This window comes from Nelumbo lutea, chromosome 6 (genome assembly GCF_056320005.1).
Source record: "Nelumbo lutea isolate HS-2025 chromosome 6, American lotus-T2T, whole genome shotgun sequence".
NCBI lineage: Eukaryota > Viridiplantae > Streptophyta > Magnoliopsida > Proteales > Nelumbonaceae > Nelumbo > Nelumbo lutea.
In genome coordinates, this window is record NC_142689.1 from 18,160,518 (window position 1) to 18,183,650 (window position 23,133).

General features: G+C 45.4%; 1 protein-coding gene across 1 annotated transcript in view; it reads right to left on the reverse strand.

Moving 5' to 3' along the window:
* TPR7 (Tetratricopeptide repeat (TPR)-like superfamily protein) overlaps positions 1-23,133 on the reverse strand; it is a 34,549-nt gene that overhangs the window by 3,641 nt on the left and 7,775 nt on the right. Inside the window, exons 9-10 of the mRNA XM_088950395.1 lie at positions 3,508-4,069; positions 564-707 (exon numbers count right to left, since the gene is read on the reverse strand). Of these exons, the coding sequence (XP_088806521.1) occupies positions 564-707; positions 3,508-4,069 (706 nt within the window). The remainder of the gene's footprint in view (positions 1-563; positions 708-3,507; positions 4,070-23,133) is intronic.

Consider the following 23,133-nt stretch of genomic DNA (forward strand, 5'->3'; position numbering starts at 1 on the left):
TAATGCCTATTTTATAATTATAATGTCAAAAAATTAAAAATATAAAAGTATTTTATAACATAGTGCACAAAACTACTTGGCGACTAGGCAAGGTGAGCCTCCAAGGGCGCCTTGTCGCCTGGGTGTCGTCTAGGCGCCCGCCGCCTAGGCGTCACCCTGACAACTATGCTAAGTAGTCTTTTTCTTTTTTCTTTACAGAGAGGAACGATAGAGCTACAGTGAGCTTCTGATGAAGCAAGTAAAAATGCCTTGAATTCCATGATTAGATACATCTGCATGGGAATTTCTGGGGTTTTTTTTTGATAGATAGGATTTCTGGTATTTAAGACATTAATAAATGCTATGCCATGAAGTGCATCATATTGCTAGTAGTCCTCCTTTATGGAATAGATGATTGTTACTACAGGTAAATCAAGAGAACGGATACAATAAAGGAATAGCACCACCAAAATGATAAATGCCCTTTTCCAAGAAACAAAGGGAAGGAGCCCCAAATGAAGTCTTTTTCAATCACAAGACAAAAAGCAATCAAGAAACAGTAATGAAGCACAGTAAGAACATACCATTCTATCTAAGTCTTCCGGTGACAGGGAGGACATTGCTTTTTGAGCCTTTTCTGCATCCTCCCGTGAAAGCTTGACTCCAAATTGTTCACTCATGTTTGCCATCATCTCTGGGCTCATATTTTTTATCATTGATGTAAACATCTGCAATTTGCATGCATTAAAAGATTTTAGAAACAAAGAAGAGATCTTAAAAGAAAAAAGAAACGGCTACCTTGACTTGGAAATTAGGGAAACCAGCAACAAGATCTGATGGAGTAGGAGGATAGAGAGTAGGCAACGGAGATTTTCACACTATCATAATTATATGTCAAATACAATCTTTCTAGCTTGTGTGTCTAAACCTGCTGAGTTCTCAGAGATTTAAAACACAATAGGAGACAATTTAACTATGTTGGATGTGAGACAACTATTTTTGCAGTCGGAGCATTTTTTGGGGTAAATTGCAGATAGTACCCTGCACTTTGGGGATAGTCTCACTTTAGGGCCTGAACTTTAAATGTGCCACTTTAGTACCTAAACTTCCAAAAATGTACACTCAAGTCCAACTCCATTGAACCAACATTACAGCGACGGGTAAAATTACGAAAATGTCCATTTCTATTTCTCTTTTTTCACTGTTTATCTTCTTATAGCTTCAGACTTTGGACACAAACCAGCTGCAGAATTTCCATAATTTACAGCCAAAGCGCACTTAAGTTGAGTCTTTATCAACTCTAGTTTGCATCCAAAGTCCAAAGATAGAAAATTAACAGTGAAAAAAGAGTATCAGTACATGGGTACTTTCATAATCTTACCCCCTTACTGTATTGTTAGTTTAAAGGAGTTGGATTTAAATGTATATTTCTGGAAGTTCAAGGTACTAAAATGGCACATTTGAAAGTTCAAGCCCTAAAGTGAGACTACCTCCCAAGTACAGTGCATCTATCTGCAATTACCCTTTTTTGATAAGTAACTGAAACGGTCTATTAATGAAATTAAAAGTGAGGTAACTTTGCTGATCAAAAATAAATAAATAAATAAAAGTGAGGTAATTAGTACAAGCAATCCTTTGGTAGGGTAGCAACTACTACGGTACTACCCTACCTCAACAGTATTAAAAATAATTACAAATTAACCCAATACATTTGGCTTGTTCTTGTATTAACCCTTGCTTAGCTAAAGCATCAACTGACCCATTTGCAGATCTTTTCACCCATTGTATCTCTATAACCAAGCCTCCTTTTCAGCCATTCAATCTATTTAAGTTCATTTGTATAATACCATACTGCTTTCTGACTATTTTTTAACCACCCAATGACAATTTTAGAATCACCTTCAATGATTAACTTTGTGACGTTCATTACTCTAGCCTACTGTAATCCATAAAGTACTGCAAGAAGCTCAGCCCTTACTGAATCCCCATAGTTGATTGGTCCTGAAAATATAGCAATGATGTGCCTTGTGCATTTCTAAACATTCCTCCCACACCTGATGGACCCGGATTTCCTACACTACTCTCATCAAAGTTGAGCTTGATAAAGCTCTCCTCAGGTGGCATCCATTGAATACAAACTTCTGGTTTCTTTGAAGAGGACGCAGCGTCGCAGCCAACCCCCCCTCCCCCCCTTCTCAATAAATCATCATGAGAAAAGGTTGAGAAGAGATCGATAGATTTAACCCAATGCATTGTCCTAGCCATTATGCATTCAAAGATTGCCTCTCCATTTCCATCCTTAAATATTCTTGCATTTCTTTCTTCCCAAATTGTTCATTCTAGTGCAGCCCTTGTGCACCTCCATAGAGTCCTTCCTCTTGTCATTGGCCACACAAAAGTCTCTGCATAGAACACTCTACTCTTGCCATACAATAGGGCTCCATCCACCTATAAACAAAGAGAGGAAAGCTTTTCCCAAATACTAGTAACAAAAGGACAATTTTTTCTTTTTTATTTTTTTATGAGTACAAAAGGACAAGAAATTAGCAAATGAAAACAAGACCAACCATTAGCCATACAAAGTCTACACCAATTTGGTCTTTTCTTTCATAACAAGTCCATAATATTGATCCTTTCATGGTATACCTCCCAACAAAGTCCTCCAACTTTTCAAAGAATAAGCTTAACCTAAACTTCTCTCACAGGGAAAGACAACTGAGGTGAAGGTAGAGGAGCCAAGGGCTTATAGAAAGAAGCACAAGAAAAAAAGCCCAAAGGGTGGGGAGCCCAGATTCACCACCCTTTCTTTAGAGAATAGGGAGGCATCATAACTTTTAAATAGTATTATACTTCCTGATGCAGGAGCTGAAAAGTCAAAATTGGACAGTAGGGGTATTTTGGTCGTTTTAACTTGTACCTATAGGGTTCAGCTATTAGTTTGACCTGTCCAGTCATGGTTTAGTGACTTTAGTCTTTAGACTTTCAGAGTCATTAAGTAGTTTAAAAGTTTAGTTGCTTATTTTCTCGCTCTAGAAATTTCTGAAACGTATCTAATTTTGAGAACTCTCGTCTTTTTGTGCCCAACCTTCTTAAAGCCTCCCCATTTTCAACCCCCTGCTTTGGTTCAGTTACCTAACCCTTACTCTAAAACAGTTTGAGGAAATTTCATTCCAATCTTTAAAAGTTTACTTGCTTATTTTCTCGCTCTAGAAATTTCTTCATGTTACAGGAAATTCAGCACTAAACCAGTTTTCTAATCACTTCATACAGCTATAGACCTAACAAACCCCCATCCCCCCTCCATTCTCTAGACCTACCTCTAGCCCTTCAACCCCAAACCTTGGACCTAACCCTTTCGCATCATCACTTATTTCCCCTCAAATTTGTTATCAGTCCAGCCTTGGATCACATCCTCTCATGTACTCATTTTTATCCTTAATGTTAATCCTCCATATACATATCAAAAAACAACAACAGGCTGTTTCTACTAAGGAAAGAAAAATAAATGAACAAATCTACTACAAATACCTGCCGCATTGCTGGATCCTTCGTTGAATTTCTCATCTGCTCTTGAAAATCAGCAGGTGAAGATGGGAAGTTTTGAGGGGAAGAGTCCATATCCAAATTTGAGGCTGACCCACTCTCTCCCACATTGTGATTCCCATTAACAGAGGAAAGTCTAGTAGATGCTGTGACTTTTGACGTGTTATCTGATCTTGGCCTGTCACTTTTCATTGTTGTTGCTGTTGTAACTGAGTCTTTCTCTTTCAAAGAAGAGGCAAGTTGAAACATTTTCTGGAGCTCGTCTGGTGACATTTTACTCATCATATCAGTTGCAACCTTAAGCATGTTAGGCGATACACCTGGTGGGAGTGATCCAGAACTTGAATTCTCCCCTTGAGGAAAATACGGGCTTGACCCTTGAAAAGAGGAAGCCATTTGGAGCATTCCCTGAAGTTCTTCAGATGGCATCTTGCTGATCATACTGGAGGCAGTCTTAATCATTTCAGGGGACATTCCTCCAGAATTTCCAGAACTCAGAGAAGCAAGAGTTTCAGGGTCAGCATTAGAAATGAAATTTTGGAATGACCTATAAGACAGAAAGAAATCAAAAGAGATAAACAATTAGGCTATGGTAGATATCCATAATGGTTTCATAAGTAGATGATTGAAAAATTAAAGACAGCTTTATTCACAGAAGACTAGTAATCCTAGATTCCTAGTACAACAAAACATAACACTATTGAGGGAGCCATAAAGTTTTTTCTTCTTTACATTCTGTATTTAAAAATGTCACTTTTTCTTCTTTTTTAGATGTAGATTTTTTTGTGGGGTGTAAAGTTTCTTCTGGTGCATACTCTCATGTACAGCCTCTTATTATCAATGAAACATACTTTACCTATTCAAAAAAAAAAAAAAAAAACACTATTGAGAGGACTGCAATACCAATTTGGCAGCAACCATTTTTTATCAGAATTTGTCTACAGATCATCATAAATTTGTTAGAAGTGCTTAGCGCTCAGAAACCTCAGAATGACCAAAACTTAAAAAGGACCCAAGTAATGTGAATGATAAACTTTTCAGTTTTCATCTCGACCTGAAAGAAAAAAAAAAAACCATGTTGAGGAAGAAAAAAAATGGAGAGATGGTCAAACACTGAAACAAAGTACAAAGTGCCACATGGTTCTGTCCAGTAACCATGTAGGGCCTGAAAAGTAACCTGATAAAAAAAATATTCATACAAAACCTAAATAAATAGCTTTCATCGGTAAAAAATATTGAAAGAAAAGAAATGTCAATGAAAACATGTGATATTAGAAAAGTTGAATGTATGATGCAACAAAAAAGAAAACAAACAGATAACTTGTGCATATTTGCTGCTTCATTTTTACTCGATGCACATAAAATGCTATTGATGAAAACAGATAAAATAAAACCATGTCAAAACACAAAAAGTGAATGTAAAGACAACTTTTAAAACTGAATAACACAATAAACAATTCAAAACTAAGACTACACGATCCTATTAAGAATGAATAAGGGTAAGTAACTGTTGATAATGGACTATATCAACCTGGGGGTGACCATGGGCTGGGATGGCCCCAGCAAGGTTTTTACATGGTAGTAACAGGCTAACAGCAGCATTTAGGGCTGCCTGGCCAACACCCTCGACCTGATTATATATATGTCCACACTTGACTGCAATAAATTAATAAAATTATATCTTTTAGGAAATTCTCTCATTTACTCAAACATTTCTCTGCAAGAGAACACAGGTAATTGCACTTACCCGGGTAACACTTTCCTAAGGAACACTTACCCAGGTAAATGTATTTTTTTATAAGTAAATAGCAAAAAAACGGCTGAAATTTTTTTAAGCAATGTATTTCCCAGGTAAATGTATTACCCAAGTAAGTAATTTACAATCAAACAAACAGCTGAAAATTTTTGAAGCAATAGTGGAAGGAATAGAGTAAATATGGAGCGGAATTAAAAATCCTAAGTTACTATGAATTGTGGGTTCCTTTCTTGAAGGAGGTTGATTACACAAAAACATACAACATCATAAAGAGCTGGGTGCTCTCTTGTGTCTGATGGGTGGATGGATAGGAAGGATAGAACAAACCCTTATAAATTGTCTGGTCTATATCCATGCCAGGACAATGTTCATAGAGAGAATTGATGCTTCAAGTAATGTAAATGGCTAACAAATTATTGGGGTTTTTATTGTTCAGTCCTCCCATAACCTTTAGTACAGTTGGAATAGTAAAAGGTGGGGGGAATAAATCACAATTCAAGGGAGGTAGCGAATCGTTGGTGGACTTGTTGGTAAATAAAACCCAAAAACCTATTAAAAATCTGAGGTGGACAGAACTCTAATTTTCCCTAAATAGTTTGCCTTACTTAACAAGATGGTGGAGAGAATTGGTGAGAAAAATGTTCAAGTTATTATGATCAGATTTGAACAAGGTCAAGCCTGTGGGTGAAGAATTGAGTAAGAAACCAGTTCAAGAACAGAATAAGAAGCCTATTCAGCAAATATGGTTTAACAAGAGCATCAAGCTTCAGGTCCTACTTTGAACAAAGACCACCCTTCTGGTTCTAATCCAAAGGAAGATATCATCAACTTATTTTGTATCATCTTGAGCTGTATGGTAGAACACTTTGTCAGATGGATTCTTTTGCATCCACATCAGGTAACTCTGCTACAATGTATCCTCTCTTACCTTAGGTCCCCCTGGGTTATTAACTCTGGTGCATCAAACCATATTGTGACGGTGTGACACAGGCCCGTGACAATATGACGGTTAAGTCCAATTTGTTTCAGTCCCATTGTCTTCTCTCCCATTGGGCCTTACTCTTTCAAATGTTTTACATGTACCTAAACTTCCCATAAACTGGCTTTCCATTAGTAGCATTACAAATTCATTGAATTGCTCAGTAATCTTCTTTCCGTGCTCTAGTGTCATACAAGATTTAACTTCAGGGACTACGATTGGTAGAAGAAGCATGGTCGATGGTCTCTATGTGTTGCAGAATAAAGCTGGTTTTGAAGCTACAGAAGTCTATGAGTTGGTCCAATATGAGTCAGGTTTATTTATGGCTTAATTGTCTTGGTCATTTGGCTTTTGAGTCATTGAAATTTTTGTTTCCAGACTTGTTTAAGTCAGTGTCTATGTCTGAATTGAAATGTCAAATTTGCTAATTGAGTAAACATTGTAGAAATCCTTTTTCTTCAAAATGTAATAAAGCTGAATTTCCTTTTCATATTATTCATTCTGATGTTTGGGGCCCTATTACTTTACCCTCTGAGATTAGCTACAAGTATTTTATTACCCTTATTGATGACTATTCCAGAAATGTGTGTGTATACCCACTTTGTTCTAGAGATGAAGTTCCAAAGGTTGTGATTTGTGAAAGATTTCCAATGTATGATATTTACCTAGTTTCAGACTGAAATTCAAGTTTTTTCAGTCTGACAATGCAAAGTAGAATCTCCTTTCTGATCTCAATGAGTTTTGCCTCCAACTGGTTTCTTCTTTCAGTAAGATATCCTCCAATTTTTTTATTTAAGGACTATCTTAGCTCTTTGTCTCTTTCCTCAAATAATCCTTGCACCTCCTTGTTGTCCAACTCTTCAATTTTGTTTTTTTTTTATCAATAACAGAATTTCACTGGAATTAATTAGGCAGATTTACAATAAAAAAGAGGGAGGTAAACTGTCTTAACTCCCCCACAAGCACAAAACAGAATTAGAAAGAAGCCCAAAACAATGAAGCCCTATACACCCCTTGCTTAGCTAGCCCATCAGCAAAGGCATTTGCAGTTCTTTTAACCCAGCCGTACTTAACTTCAATATCCTTTGCCAGCCACTTAAATTTTTTCCTCTCATTGTTGTATTTCCACAACCCAGGCTTGTCTTCCTTTAGCCATCTTACTACTATCTCCGAATCTCCTTCAAGAATCATTCTCCTAATATCCAGTTCTCTTGCTCTTTGGATCCCTTCCAGGGCTGTTGATATCTCAGCCCTGAGAGAATCACCCACTCCAATTGGACCAGATAAAAGGGCTATAGTATTTCCTTCCTCATTTCTTTCTTCCCACAAAGACCAACATACAGCAGCCCTAACACTCCTCCACATGATCCTACCCCTCTTTGCAGGCAACTGAAAAAAGAGGGGGAAAATAAACTCTGCACATTCGAAGGGGGGATCCAACTACACCCAAAGATAGACATAGCCCAAGCCCAAATAGTTGTTGCATAATGACAAGACACTAATAAGTGGTACCCAGTCTCTCCATCAGCTTTGCAAAGAACACACCTGTGCAGGGAAAGACAAGTCTTGGGTCTTTTCCTTTGAAGAAGATCACAAGTGTTTATTCTTTCCAAAAAGGCTACCCAGCAAAAACTCCCAACCCGAGGTGGAATAGGCTTGCACCAAATTTCTTTAACAGGGAAAGGCATCCCAAGGGAAGTAGGATGCTGAGAAAAGGACTCAAAGAAAGAGGCACAAGAGAAAGGGCCCGAGGGGGATGGGGTCCATATTCTGCAGTCTTCCTTTTGGAGGTTCAGAAACACATTTTCAAGGATTGCCAGGAGGGACATAGTTTCTTCTAAGTCAATGTCCCTAACAGCCCTTCTCAAATTCAAATTCCATCCAAAACCAAAGGAAGCATCGGAAGGAGCTAGAAAGGAAAAAATAGGCTCATTCTTAAGGTCAGAGAGAGCATACAATGATGGAAATTGGCTTGACAAAGGGGAATCCCCTACCCAAGTTTGTTCCCTGAATTAAATATGGTTACCTGAATTCAATTCATACCTGGTCCATTGAGAGAAGACTGGAAGGAGATTATGGATTGCTTTCCAAGGAGAAGTGCTTGTGGCCCTTGCCAGGATTCCCGGATCCCAGCCATTATTCTCTAGCTCATGAATGCTAACCACTATATTTGCCCACAGTTTATCCCTTTCTAATGGAAACCTCCATAACCATTTCCCTAATAATGCCATATTCCTTTTCTTAATATTCCCAATCCCCAGCCCACCTTGCCTCTTGCTTCTAGTCACCACTTCCCAACCTACCCTGTGCTCCTCCATTTCCTCCCCTAGCTCCCACAGAAAGTCCCTCATCAATTTCTCTAGCTTATTAGAAACTTGTGTGGGGATCTTGAAAACTGACGGGAAATAAACAGGTAAACTAGTTAGGGTTGACCTAATCAATGTGATCCTTCCCCCCATAGCGGCAATTTTTCTTCCAAGAGGCAAGCCTTTTCTCAAATCTTTCCACCACTGGGTTCCAAAAACTTCCTTTCCTAGGTTTATCTCCTAAGGGCAAGCACAAGTACTTATTGGCCAATCTGAGGTTACACATCCTAGCATATTTGTACACTCCCTAACCTCCCTTTCCTCCATGTTTACTCCCATAATACAACTTTTCTCAAAGTTCACCTTAAGATTAGACATTTGCTCAAAAAGTTGTATAACCAACTTCAAACTTCGAATCCAGCTTATATTCCCCCTTCACAAAAGAGGATTGTGTCATCTGCAAATTGCAAGTGTGTGAGTGGAACCTCTTCCCTTCCTACTCTCCATCCTCTTAACAAATTTCTTGAGTCAGCTCTGTGAATCAATCTCCCAAGAACATCTATAATCAAAATGAACAATAAGGGGGAAAAAGGGTCTCTTTGTCTTATTCCTCTCAAAGATGGAAAGAAGTCGACCACTGACCCATTTACCAACATTGACTAATGGCAGCTCCTCAAGCAACCCCTTACCCAATTACACCATCTTTCCCCAAAACCGAAGCTAGCCATCACTTGCAGTAGAAAGGACCAATCAACCAGATCACAAGTCTTTTCCAGGTCCAATTTACCACTCCTTTCTTCCTAGATTTTTTGAAGGCCTCCAAACTCTCATTTGCAATTAAGATTTGATAAGAAATTTGTCTTCCCTTCACAAAGGCTCCCTGGTTAGGTTAAACAATAGTGGGGAGAACTTTCTTAATCCTGAGAAACAACACTTTTGCAATTGTCTTATATAAATTGTTGACCAAACTAATTGGTCTAAAATCTTTAAGTTGTGAGCCATCTCTCTTCTCAGGGACCAAAGCAATGAAAGTAGAATTCGGCCCCGGATTAATTACCCCCCTCCTGTGGAATTCATCAAACACTAACACTAAGTCCTCCAAGATATCCCAACAATCCTGATAGAAAACCATTGTGAGTCCATTTGGGCCCGAAGCCATTGTTCTATCCATTGAAAACACTGGCTCCTTTATCTCTTCAATTTCAAACTTTCTTTCTAGCCACTCCCTGCACTCTAACCCCAAATCCGACCACTCCAAACCCTCTAACCACACCCTTTCATTTAGAGGCCTTCTAAAAATAGATATGAAGTGGTGTACAAAATCCCTTGCTATCTCTGTCGGAAGTGAGATGGTTGATCCCTCAACTTCTAATTTGGATATAAAATTCTTTCTCCTTTTGCCATTTGCCATAGTGTGGAAGAATTTAGTATTACCGACCCCCCACCCCCCTTTAACCATTTGCATCGAGATTTTTGTTTCCAGCTAATTTCTTCCTTTAGCAAGTGATCCTCCAGTTGTTTCCTCAATAGCCATCTTTGCTCCTTGTCCCCCTCCCCAAAAAATCCCCTCTTATTTATGATCCAATTCCTCAACCTTCTCAATCAGAGATTGTTTTCTCTCTTCCAACCTGCCAAACTCCAACAGGTTCCATTATTTAATCCTAAGCTTCAAATATTGGCGTTTTTTTGTGAAATTTCATTCCTTCCTATTCCACTAAAGGGTTGCATTGCTCCCACCATTCTTTGACCTTATTGACAAAACCCGAATGGGATAGCCACATGTTTTCGAATCTAAAGGGGGCAGGCCCATCAGTCCTTAGATTTTCATTGCAGATCATAATGGGCGAATGGTCGGAGGTAATTGTGGGGAGTGTTCTAGAGTTGATGTTCCCCCATAGTTCTTCCCAATCAGTTGAGGAAAGGAATCTGATGAAGCGCGATCCGGCCGGTCTTAGCTGTCAACGACCTTGCTTCTGAACTGGGTAGCAGGGAACCTGAAACAGAGGAGATGAGGAAGCTCCGGGGGGGAACCCGGTGTAGTGGCTCCGAAGCTCAAGTTAGAATCCTTCAAAAGCAAGATAACACCAGATAGCGCAAAGTTTGCATACCTTGTTTGTTGGGGGCAGGGGGCTCTTATAATCACTTCGCACACTCGCTCCGAGGCCCTTGTCAGGTCGGGTATGATTACCCTTGCGCTTGTCAATTCGGCCGTCGTCCTTTCTGCTGGGACAAAACCGTCACTGCCTAACCGTCTCTCTAACTGGAGATGGCGGTGTCAGTGGCGGTGGCAGGTGGCCGTTTAGAGTGCGGCCGCCAAGCGTCAGATCCCAAGTCAGTCAGGTGCGGCACCCTCGGGCACGGACTTCCTCAGTGTCAGGCATGGTACGACTTGTTTGGTTTTGGTGCCCAGAAGGTGATGCAAAGTGGTGAGCGAGGCGAAGTCTTGAGTTTGGAGGTATCTATAGGGCAGGTCAGTTCGGCGAGGTATATCCCGAGCTGTTACAAGGTTGGCCAGTTCGGCGAGGTATATCCCGAGCTGTTACAAGGTTGGCCAGTTCGGCGAGGTATATCCCGAGCCGTTACAAGGTTGGCCAGTTCGGATTACTCTGGTTTTGGGCCAAGGGTGAGTTCGGGCCCCCCGTAGGGAGTTCGGTCCGCTGGTGTCCCCTTGTTCACGCCTTAGGCTTGGCCCTTTTGCCGAGTTGTTGTTTCTGCCACGTGTCACATAACTGTGAGGTCGGGCCAAATCTTTCTTCATCAATTGCCCCCCACTCCTCGCGCCAAGGGTCTTGCTCTGGTGCGGGGAGTTTCGCGAGGTAGTAGGTGGATTTGTCCCGTCCTTCGAATCTTGATTGCGCGAGTTGCTTATGCCAGGGTTCTTCGGTTTTCGAGAAGGCTGGAAACGTGCCTACTCATAAATGTTGATGGTTGTGACAGCGCGCGTTTTAAATTTCAAAAATTCGCGCCGCTGGGACGTGACAGCAGGTCATTCAAAAAGGCGTGCCACTGCTGTACGTGCGCGGGCGGCTGTCAGGGAGACGTGCGGCGCAGTCAGTTTCAGAAAGACGCGTGTCGGCCCGACGTCGGTTTCAAGAAGGCGTGCACTGACGTTTTGCTCTTTTCGGAAAGACGTGCGCCAATCACGTCTCGACCTTATGGGACGTGCAGTCAGCGAAAAACGTGGGACGTCGGATCGTCTTTGATCTGCACGGTCGATTCTTGGTTACTGTAGCTATAAATAGTGGGGGACCCCAATCGATTTGTCACTTCTGCGGTTTGTCTACTGAGCTCGTGTCCAGCTTTTCAGCTCGCGTCCAAGTTTTTTCCAACTCGCGTCAAGGCTGGTTACATAGCCTTCAAGGTTCTTTGGCTTGTTCCCGTCTCCAGAGTCTTCAAAACTTTCTTTCGATGAGTACCTTCCTGAATCCACCTTTTCCTCAATGTCTAGCTTTGATAGCTCAGATGACTCTTCAAGTAGGGCCGACGTAGGTTCTACCAACCGAGCTGTGTCCCTCGACTGCCTCAGTGATCCTGAGGTGGAACTCGAGGACTATGAACCAGTAGACCGAGCCGCTTCGGGCAGTTTGGCGTCTACCTCTCGCCGAGGTCGAATGCTAGACAGGTTTGGTCCCTCGACCATGACGCCTGAGGGGCTTCAATCTATACTTATGTCTTACAACCTTCCTGGGGGTATACATATTTTATTCCTTCGGGTAGCTTTCCTTGGGAACACGGTCCTGATGAGATCGTGATTTTTCGAGAGCAGCTCGCTGCGGGGTTGCGACTTCCTTTCCACCCCCTTCTCGTCGAAGTCATAAACCACTTCGGTGTCACCATTGGCCAACTTCATCCGAACTCTATTCGGAACCTGGTGGGGACAGTTTCCCTTTTTTGCGAGCAGAATTTCCCCTTGGACTTAGAGATATTCTCCTCCATCTTGATGCTCAAGAGACAGGCGGGTTCTCTTCCTGGGGGAAGACGGGCGTATTACCTTTCTCCTCGCCAAGGTTTTAAGCTTCTACACGATCTTCCTAATAAGGTCCCGGTGTGGAAGCGGGACTACTTCGGTGTGCGAAGTGCACAAGGATGGCCCTTACAGACCGGGTGGGGTGAGGTCGCTCCTGATTCAGGTGTTACTCTCGATAAAGAGATAGTGAAGGGACTCCGGCAATGGGCACGACAAGGTTTAAAGTGCCATCACTACATTGCCTCTCCGCGTTTTGACGATCTGATGGTGGATTCTTACAAGAGGGGGTTCAAACTGAGCAGGTGGATGATCAGGAACACGTACCCCGACCTCGATGTTAGTGCCATATCCACTTCGCGTACAACTCAGGAGATGGCCAATGCTGCCAATGGCGAGCCAGACTCTGAAGGAGAGGCAGGGCCTTCGGGTGTTGTTGAAGTGCCTTCTGATGGCGAAGAAGTAGCTCCGGGCATGTAACAACCTTTTTTTTTTCTGATGGCCAATGTACTCCTGTTTCTTGCAACGGAATAGATAATCTTTTTGCCCAAATGTTCCTTTTCCCCGAATTGATTCTTTGTCGAACTGAATATGCCACTTTCTTGTCCGGGTTATTATACTTCCGCGACCTGTTTTGCCGCGAAGGCTTTTTGCAGCGAACTGATTTTTTGCCGAGCTGATAATATGCTCGACTTCTTTGCTTGTTTACGCCGAGGTTCCTCTTGGCTCTGCATCGTGGCACATAGGACCTGATTTCGTCCACTTCGCTTGGCGGTTTATAGGTAGTATCGCCTTAAGTTCACGATGTTCCACGCTCGAGATACTTGTTTGCCTTCCAAGGTTTCGAGTTCGTATGCCCCCCCGAGCGCTCTTTTTACTTTATAGGGCCCTTCCCAGTTTGGTCCAAGTTTGCCCACGCCGGGTTCGGGCACCATAATCTTACGAAGGACCAGGTCGCCGACTCGGAAGCTTCGTTGCTTTACTCTGCTATTGTAGTAGCGAGCTACCTGCTGCTGGTATGCCGCTGTTCGGATGTGCACGAGGTCCCTTACCTCGTCCAATAGGTCAAGGTTGGTACGTAACTCGTCCCCGTTCGTCCGATTGTCGTATGTTTCTAGTCGCAATGTTGGTACTTCAATTTCCGCCGGGATCACTGCTTCAGTGCCGTAGGTGAGGTTGAAGGGGGTTTCTCCCGTGGCGGTTTTTTCTGTAGTTCGATGAGCCCATAAGACACTTGGTAGCTCTTCGGCCCACAATCCCTTAGCTCGATCCAGACGTGCTTTCAGTCCGTGCAGGATGGCTCTGTTCATTACTTTCGTCTGACCGTTTGCCTGCGGGTGCGCGACTGATGTGAAGTTTTGCCGAATCCCCATGTTCTGGCACCACTCTTGGAACTTGATATCCTCGAACTGTTTGCCGTTGCCGGAGATTAGTACCCAAGGTAACCCGAAGCGACATACTATGTTCTTCCAAAAGAAGTTCTGTATGTTTCGGGCCGTAACAGTTGCCAGAGGTTCGGCTTCTATCCACTTCATAAAGTAATCTACTGCAACAACTAGGAATTTTCTTCCACCTGTTGTTGGTGGGAATGGCCCCAGGAGGTCGATGCCCCATTGTGCAAAGGGCCATGGGCTGGCGAGGTATTTGAGGTCGGAGGCAGGTTGATGGTGGATATTGGCGTGCTTTTGACACTTGTCGCATTTTCTGACTAGCTCGACAGCTTCTGCCTTCATCGTTGGCCAGTAGTATCCTTGTCGAAGTGCTTTTTGGGCGAGTGCTCTGCCCCCCAAGTGTCCGCCGCACAGGCCTTCATGAGTGTCGCGGAGTACGAACTCGGCTTCGGCAGGTCGCAGGCAACGCAAGTAGGGGAGCGTGTACGACCGTCGGTATAACCGTTCATCTATTATGACGTATTTGGCTGCCTGGCGCTGCACCCTCTTGGCCGCAATGCGTTCTGCAGGGAGGGTTCCGTCTGCTTCCAAGACGGGAGCGACCTCCTCTGTCCCCCCGAGAATACTAGGCCGAGGTAAGTCCTCTATGTACACAGTTCTCATGTTGTTGTGACTCGTACTGGCTAACCGGGACAGGGCGTCGGCCTCCGTGTTTTCTGACCTCGGGATTTGCCTGATGATGTGTGACCGGAAGTTGAGCAGGGCTTCTTTTACTTTGGCCAAATATGCGATCATGGAGAGATCGCGTGCTTCGTATTCGCCGGTAACTTGGTTTACCACGAGCTGAGAATCGCTGCAGATGACCAAGTGTTTTGCCTTAACCTTTCGCGCTAGGTCCAGCCCGGCGATCAGTGCTTCGTACTCCGCCTCGTTGTTGGATGCCGCGAACTCAAAGCGTAGTGCGCATTCTACTTTTGTGTCGCCCGGGCTGCATAAGACTATTCCAGCTCCGCTGCCTTGCCGGTTCGAGGAACCATCCACGTGAAGGATCCAGGTCTCCTCATCCTAGTTCGCATTTCGCCTGACCAGGAGAGATGCCACACTGGCTGCTACTTCACGGGGTTCAGACTCTATTGGCTCGGGAGCTCCGGGTTCGCCCGAACTGGGGACCTCGGGCTCGACCTTTGGGGCTTCGTGGCTGAAAGTGCACTTGGCGATAAAATCTGCCAAAGCTTGGGCGTTAATAGCAGTTCTTGGCTTGTACTGGAGGTCGTACTCGCTGAGTTCGATGGTCCATTTCGTCAGTCGACCGGAAACCTCGGGTTTGAGTAAAACTTGTCTCAGAGGTTTGTCAGTTAGAACGATGACAGTGTGAGCCTGGAAGTATGGGCGGAGTTTCCGAGCTGCTGTCACTAGTGCGTATGCTAGCTTTTCTATCTGCGGGTACCTTGTCTCTGCTCCCTGCAAAATTTTACTAACATAATAGATGGGTCACTGGACCCGGTCTGTTTCTTTTATTAGTACCGAATTGACCACCTCGTCGCTTGCCGAGAGGTACAGTTCTAAGACCTCACCCTCCTCGGGCCGAGCTAAGATTGGCACACTAGCGAGGTAACCTTTTAGCTCGTCAAACGCGAGCTGGTAGTCCTGGGTCCACTCGAACCCTTTGCCTTTGATTGCTTTGAAGAAAGGTAGGCAGCGGTCTGCCGATTTGGACATGAAGCGGCTTAGAGCGGCTATGCAGCCGTTTAGCCACTAAACTTCTTTTACTTTCCGAGGTGGTCTCATATCTAGAATGGCTTTTATCTTGTCCGGGTTGGCCTCAATACCGCACCGATTGACAATGTACCCTAGGAATTTGCCCGAGGTGACGCCGAAGACACATTTGTTGGGGTTCAATTTCATGCTAAACTGACGCAGGATTTGGAAGACAGAATCTAAGTCTTGTATTAATTCTTGCGAAAACTGAGTCTTGACGACCATGTCGTCTACATAGCATTCTATCTTCGTGCCAATCAGGGGCCGAAACAGCCTATTTACAAGTCTTTGGAAAGTCGCCCCGGCATTTTTTAATCCGAAGGGCATGACCTTGTAGCAATATAGGCCGAACTCGGTTATGAAGCTAGTTTTTTCCTCATCGGATGGGTCCATCCGGATTTGGTTGTAGCCCGAGTAGGCGTCCAGGAAGCTTAGCAACTCATTTCCCGAGGTCGCGTCCACTAGGCTGTCAATTCTGGGGAGGGGGAAGCAATCTTTCGGGCAAGCTCGGTTCAGATCAGTGTAGTCGATGCACATGCGTCACTTGCCGTTTGCCTTTTTTACCAACACCGGGTTGGCCACCCAGCTCGGGTAATGGACTTCCCTTATAAAGTTTGCTGCGATGAGCTTCTCGACCTCCTCGTCGACCGCCCTCCAACGTTCTGGGGCTAAGTTGCGTTTCTTCTATCTAACGGGTCTGACTACAGGGTCAGTATTAAGTTTGTGAGTTATCAGGTCGGGGCTAATGCCGGGCATGTCAGCCGCGGACCAGGCAAAAATATCTAAATTTTGAAGTAAAAAACTCACAAGTTCGGTTCGTAGGGGTTCCTCGACGGAAGCTCCAATCTGAAGTGTGCGAGCTGAGTTCGTAGCCGAAGTCGGGATTGCGACCGTTTCCTCCGTGGGCGAAGCTCGTTCCTCACCTTGCTCCGCAGGCCGCTCTAGTTTGAGGTCGTCGGCCGCCTTGGTTTTTCCCTTCAAGACGGCAACATAACACTTGCGGGACTCGAGCTGGTTGCCCCGCGCTACCCCCACACCGAAGTCCGTAGGGAACTTCATGGCCAAATAGTAGGTGGAGACCACTACGCGTAGGATATGCGTGATCGGCCGCCCTATTATGGCATTGTATGGGGAGGGGGTCGCGACCACCAGGAAATCATGGTTGAGTCTGACCGCACAAGGCCATGTGCCGACTTCCACAGGTACTGTTATTTTTCCGAGGGGCCTGACTTCCTCTCCGCTGAAACCTACCAGGGGAGTGTTCGCGGGCTTCAGCTCGCTCCTCTGTAACTGTAGCTGGTCAAATGCTGATTTAAAGAGGATGTCCGCTGAGCTGCCCGAATCAACGAGTACGCGTCTGACCTCGAAGTCGTTGATCCTTAGTTTAATGACAAGCGCGTCATCATGGGGGTAGCGGACCCTTCGCGCGTCGTCCTCCGTGAAGAAGATTGGTTCTTCGGTCTTTGGTCTCTTTGGGGGGTTCCGTTCCTCGAGGGCCGCTTCACGAACTAAAGTCCGGGCCGCTGCCAAGGTACACCCTGCTACCACCGAACCTCCCACAATTACATGGATGGTTCCCCGAACTGGCCTCTCTTCCGGAGGTTGTCGCTGCAACGGTTCGGCAGGTCTGCTGCTAGACTCAGGGGCATCCTTTTCGTGCTCCCCTTGCCGACCTGCCTTATTGTTATTATTATTGTGCTATACAAAGTTTCTCAAGTATCCGCGACGGATGAGCCCCTCCATCTCGTCCCGGAGGTTATTACACTGCTCGGTACTATGACCATGGTATCTATGGAAACTACAATACAAATTCTTATTTCTCTCGTTCGGATTTCCCTTTAGGCGAGGTGGCCACTTCATGTACGGGGCGTCCTTGATCGTCATTAAGATCTCGGTCCACCTTGTGTTTAACGGCGTGTAATCCGTCCGAACTGCTAGGGGAGCTCGGAACGACTGGTTCAGCTTCGGCTCCCAGGCCGGGTTTTTTCTGTCGACCGGGTTGGAGAGCTCGCCTTCCCTCTTTCTTTTCTTGTTCCCGCCTTCGGTTCGTTGGTTGATTTCTTCCTCTGTCCTCATGAACTTGTCCGCGAGCTTGAGGAATTCGGCCACGGTTGCGGGCTAGTTAGCCACCATGTGCCATTTGAATTCTTTGTGCGTTACCCCTCTTTTGGCCGTCGCGAGCTGCACTGCGGGGTCCAACCGCGGTATCTGCAAGCATGCTTCGTTGAATCGCTTGATGTAGCCCTGGATGGATTCTCCTTCCCTTTGGACTACTCCGAAGATGCTTTCCTCTGTTCTGGGGCACCGTTGGCTGATGACAGTGTGCGGTGAAGACCTGCACGAACTGGACCCAGCACTTTATCGACCCGGGGGCCAGGTTCCTGTACCAAGTGCAGGCTACCCCCCTGAGGGTGGTGGTGAAGGCCACGCACATGCACGATTCGTTGGCCCTGGCGAGGTGCATTTGGGACTGGAAAGCGTCAACGTGGTCGTTGGGGTCGAAGGACCCGTCGTACTTGTCCAGAGGTGGGAGCTTGAAATTTCTAGGTAAGGGGACCGCCAGGAGTTCTGATGCGAGGGGGGAAGGAACCGAGAGAATCGGGGCAGCTCCTACCTCGTCCGAGCTCGTCTCTTTGCCTCTGAGCTCTAACAAGACATGGGTGGCGGTACGGCGACTTCGCCGGCGCCTTCATTGTTGAGTGGGCCTTGTACTGGCGCTGCTGGCCTCCGTGTTACCGAGCTCGATGGGCCCGGAATGCTGGTAGTCTGCCACCAGGGCGCCAAATCGGTTTTCCGTGAGCGGGAACTCGGGCTTGGAGCGCCGGGGTGCCGATCTCGCGGGCGAGGTTCCCGACCCGCCTGCGAGTTGTGAGGCGGGGATTATATTTTTCTCTCTTCGGCCTGGGAACGAGACCTGGCTGTTAGGGGGGTTCTGGGGCCGGGAGGCCTTTCCCTGGTGGGGGCATCCATCCTGCAGGGAGGCCTTGACCAGCCTTGGAGCGGGGTGGCGAGGTGGAAGTAGTGGTTGGTTCAGTGGCAGTTGGGGGAACTGCTGTTGATAGTGATACTGGGAGATGTTGTGCAGTACTTGGTGCTGGTGAAGCTGGTGCTGCTGGAACTGTTGCATTTGGGCTTGCATTACCCGCATGCACTGCATCAGGTCGTCCAACCGGTTTTGGCTGGCTGCCAGGGGGACGGCAGTCGGTTCAATAAAGGTTGTCTCAATAGAGGGAGGAAAGGGGATGCTTGTGGTAGGAAGGTTTACGGGCGCCACTGCTTGTGGCGCATTCAGGCTAGGGATCCCATCCACCGAAAGGGGGATGGTGAACTGTCCAACGCACACCACAGGGACTTGAAGTTGTTCCCCGGTGGTGTTTGTCTCCGTGCCACGTCCAGCATTGCTGGAGGAGGCCATGAGTGTTGGGTTTTTTTAAGAAAAGGCATTATGGAAGTTTGGAGGGAGGCTTTTTGAAGCGTTCCCATAGACGGCGCCAATTGATGAAGCGCGATTCGGCCGGTCTTAGCTGTCAACGACCTTGCTTCTGAACTGGGTAGCAGGGAACCTGAAACAGAGGAGATGAGGAAGCTCCGGGGGGGAACACGATGTAGCGGCTCCGAAGCTCAAGTTAGAATCCTTCAAAAGCAAGATAACACCAGATAGCGCAAAGTTTGCATACCTTGTTTGTTGGGGGCAGGGGGCTCTTATAATCACTTCGCACACTCGCTCCGAGGCCCTTGTCAGGTCGGGTATGATTACCCTTGCGCTTGTCAATTCGGCTGTCGTCCTTTCTGCTGGGACAAAACCGTCACTGCCTAACCGTCTCTCTAACTGGAGATGGCGGTGTCAGTGGCGGTGGCAGGTGGCCGTTTAGAGTGCGGCCGCCAAGCGTCAGATCCCAAGTCAGTCAGGTGCGGCGCCCTCGGGCACGGACTTCCTCAGTGTCAGGCATGGTACGACTTGTTTGGTTTTGGTGCCCAGAAGGTGATGCGAAGTGGTGAGCGAGGCGAAGTCTTGAGTTTGGAGGTATCTATAGGGCAGGTCAGTTCGGCGAGGTATATCCCGAGCTGTTACAAGGTTGGCCAGTTCGGCGAGGTATATCCCGAGCTGTTACAAGGTTGGCCAATTCGGCGAGGTATATCCCGAGCTGTTACAAGGTTGGCCAGTTCGGATTACTCTGGTTTTGGGCCAAGGGTGAGTTCGGGCCCCCCGTAGGGAGTTCGGTCCGCTGGTGTCCCCTTGTTCATGCCTTAGGCTTGGCCCTTTTGCCGAGCTGTTGTTTCTGCCACGTGTCGCATAACTGTGAGGTCGGGCCAAATCTTTCTTCATCAGAATCTATCCAACTTAGAGCAGATTGGGTTCGATTAGAGATTGGACCAAGTAAACGTGTTGTGCCGAAAAGGAATATCTTTATGCTCAAAGGTTTCCACAAATTGGTTGAAATTCTTCATACTTGTGGTAACCCTTTGCCTAGGGTTATTAGTCTCATTGAAAAACCTTAGTGTTAAAAGCTCCTCCAACACACCAAGGTCCATTCCATAATCCTCTAATGTCTCCCAACTCTTCCCGCATTTTCTCTCTCCCTATAATCATTAGGACCATAAACATTGGTTAACACCCATTAGAAACCCCCTTCCACCTGCCTAAATTTCAATGAGACTGAATAGTTACCCACCAACTCCTCAATCCCCTCTAGAACATCTTCTTTCCACAATGTACTATTCTTCCAAAAGCTCCCCAAGAAGGAATAGATGCCCACTTTATACCTCTAGATCTCCAAACACTTCTTGCCCATCTTCTGTCAAATTCCATCCGTTTGGACTCCTAAATTAGAACCACATCTGGATCAGCCATTCTTATTGCTTCTTTAATTACTGCTCTTTTTCTTTCACTACCCATACCCCTAACATTCCAGCTCAACAATTTCATTTTAATCTCTCTCTCTCTCTCTCTCTCTCTCTCTCTCTCTCTCTCTCTCTCTCTCTCTCTCTCTCTCTGACCCCTTCCTATTACTTTGTATCTACTTAGCCCCTTTTCTCCTTTCCCCTTTCATAAGGAAACTCCTATCTCCCTCTACATTTCTCTTCAATCTCTCAACTTCACTTAGCTTCCTTTTCTTTCTCTTATTTTCCTCCTTCACTTAGCTTCCTTTTCTTTCTCTTATTTTCCTCCTTCACTTAGCTTCCTTTTCTTTCTCTTATTTTCCTCCTTCCTTTTTTGTAGGAAGGCTTTTAGATCATTCAGATTCTTCAACTTGCATCCCAGTTTCCCCACAAATTCTGCTACCGAGTCATCTGCCTTGGGGTTATCTTGCTCTCCCCCTACTCTCTCCCCTTTATTTTTTCTTCCTATCTCCACCTCATTCCCCTTTGGCACCCCTAGTGCACCCTCTACTTGTAGTTGTATTCTTTCAACCTCTCCCATTAACTTTTCAATGATTTCGCACACTCTTTTATTTCTTTCCCTTTCCCCCTCTACTTCCCCTGCCTCCCCTTGTAGGTTTCGAGCACAAGCAATTATAGTGGTTGCAATGTCATGGACCTTCGACTCCTTAATGGGTAGGGAATCTAGGACAAAAGACACTGAACACTCATTAGTAACAAAACCGGAAATGACAAGGTTACTTGGGTATTGTTGCGGGGTAGGAGAAGAGGAAGGAAGAACACTTGATCTGACTTTCCCTGTTTTGAGGTATGAATGCAATCTAGCTCCTAGGGTTGGTGGGAAATCAATTCTGTCACAATTGCAACATTAGGATTTCTTTCCAGACCCAACTGTTTAACCCTCTGTGGTGTGTTCCCGGTCTGCTTCTGAGGAGACTAATTTACTTCCCTATCAATGTAAGGCACTGAGTGGGTACTTGGTTGGGCTTTGTTGGTTCTTGGGTGTTGGCTTTCCTCTCTTACTCACTGATGAAGCACATCTCCTTCGGTCTTATTTGCTCTATTTTCAAGTGTCGACCTGACTAAATGTTTTTCCTTCTCATCATTTCGAAATAGAACCTCCAGGTCTAAGGTAGCTTCATTGTCCCCCATAACGGAGCATGCGTCATCATCGCTTTCGATGCTAGTAGCTTCATCTAAGCTTTCCCCGTCGCTCTCTTCCTCCACTATACAATCAACCCATCCTTCATCTTCTTCCTCCCTATCCTCCAGTCAACCCCTCACATACCGTGGGTTTGGACGGTCTAGAGACTGTCGATTCTCATCTTTCTCCCTAAAATCTCTTCGAGTGACCCATTGTAGCAAGCTTCTTTGGCTTTCTCTTACTGAAGTTCGCCATCGCAACCCTGAACCATCGAGTTGGCTCGTAGAAGATGATAGACAGAATTTTCCGTTTGCAATCACTCCTCTGGGGACCCGCCCCATGTGATCACTTAATTTATCACATGGGACGGTCTATTTCAAATCCAATCCACCCAAACTTTGAACTCCCTCCCCTGTTGGTTCGGACACAGCTGCTTGGCACGTTTTAATTGGGCTCTCTCTTTCCCTGACCACCTTAGCATAAGAGACCTAGCCCATGCAACGATTTAATTCAAAATATTTTGAATTAATTACCATAACGGGACTACTTGTCGTTCGGTTTTTGGCCTGCAACTGTCCCAATTCCTTCTTAATGCTGATATGCACACGCCTTCCTTCTCTTCCAATCCCGCCGCACCACGTGTATTCCAACATGCGACTACACCACTGTCTTCAACCTCCAGAGGTCTTCCCCAAAGTGACACTTCAGCTCCTGAAGCCAGCCAAACTCTGTACCAGGTATCCTCCACCGAGACTTCAATCAACCGAGGCACATTTTTTCGGCTTTACTCCGGCCACTCAAAGTTCCACTGCCCTCAAGCTTCTCGTATTGATCTCCAATAAAACTCCGAACATCTTCACTATACTTCCAAAGATTGCTTCCTTACATAGATGAAACGGTAATCCTAATAGTTTTATCACAAAACTTCCATCGGAAAGCTCTACTTCATTGCAAATCGGGGACCAATTTTGTATCTGTATTAAGTTTCCACTCACTAACACCGGGTCAAAGCTTAGCTTCTTGTCACCAATATCGAGTAAAGCCTTCCTCTCAGAAAATGGAAGTAGTATCTCATCAACTTCAGTCTCCAATTTTTGCGATACTGCCTCCAACACTTCCGTCCAGTCGTTCACCTTTTCTGCTGTAATAATCATCTTCTTGCCCAATCTCCTCTTTCTGCTACAGTCAGCAGTCTCTGGCATCCTGTTAGGCTAGCTACCACGACCCCAGTACCATGTATGCACTGCTTTTCACTAAGTTCTTGGGGTCTAACCTCTTCCTGAGTTACCCTATCTTCGTTGAGCTTCTCGTTTCTTTGTTCTTGTTGCACTTTAACCTTCCTTTCATAGCTCGTAACAAAGGACTGTAACTTACTAGCAAAAGATGTCCATCCCTGCACTTTTTTCCCTTCTGGCACACATCATTTGTTTCT